At 62.7% G+C, this 332-nt stretch overlaps 1 protein-coding gene across 1 annotated transcript in view; it reads left to right on the top strand.

Moving 5' to 3' along the window:
* The window catches only part of ARHGEF4 (Rho guanine nucleotide exchange factor (GEF) 4), a 190,211-nt gene that overhangs the window by 184,898 nt on the left and 4,981 nt on the right, over nucleotides 1-332 (top strand). Inside the window, exon 15 of the mRNA XM_010838116.1 lies at nucleotides 24-101. Within this exon, the coding sequence (XP_010836418.1) occupies nucleotides 24-101 (78 nt within the window). The remainder of the gene's footprint in view (nucleotides 1-23; nucleotides 102-332) is intronic.

Below are 332 nucleotides of genomic sequence, written 5' to 3'. Positions count from 1 at the left end.
TCTCATTTGTGACCCCCTCCCAGGCTTCTCCATTACCCAGCTGCAGAGGAAGCAGGCCATGCTGAACGCCAGCAAGCAGCAGGCCATCGGGAAGCCCAAAGGTAAGCGGGTGATGGCCAGCACCCGGGTCTTCAGAGGTGCCCACTGCCCTTTACAGGTGGGTTGTGAGGGCCCACTGAGGAGGAAGCCTGCACTGCGGGCACCTGGTGGATGCTCCTGCCCTCCACCCCCTCAGACCCCCCGAGCAGCGTCAGTGCCAGTGCTCTTTCCCAGGCAGGACTGCTGCTTGGCAGCCAGCCTAGCCAAGATGCTGACAGCCCATTCCTACAGAC

The sequence above is a fragment of the Bison bison genome, unplaced genomic scaffold, assembly GCF_000754665.1.
Source record: "Bison bison bison isolate TAMUID 2011002044 unplaced genomic scaffold, Bison_UMD1.0 scf7180017864091, whole genome shotgun sequence".
Lineage (NCBI taxonomy): Eukaryota > Metazoa > Chordata > Mammalia > Artiodactyla > Bovidae > Bison > Bison bison.
This window is presented reverse-complemented; position numbering and strand designations above follow the sequence as displayed.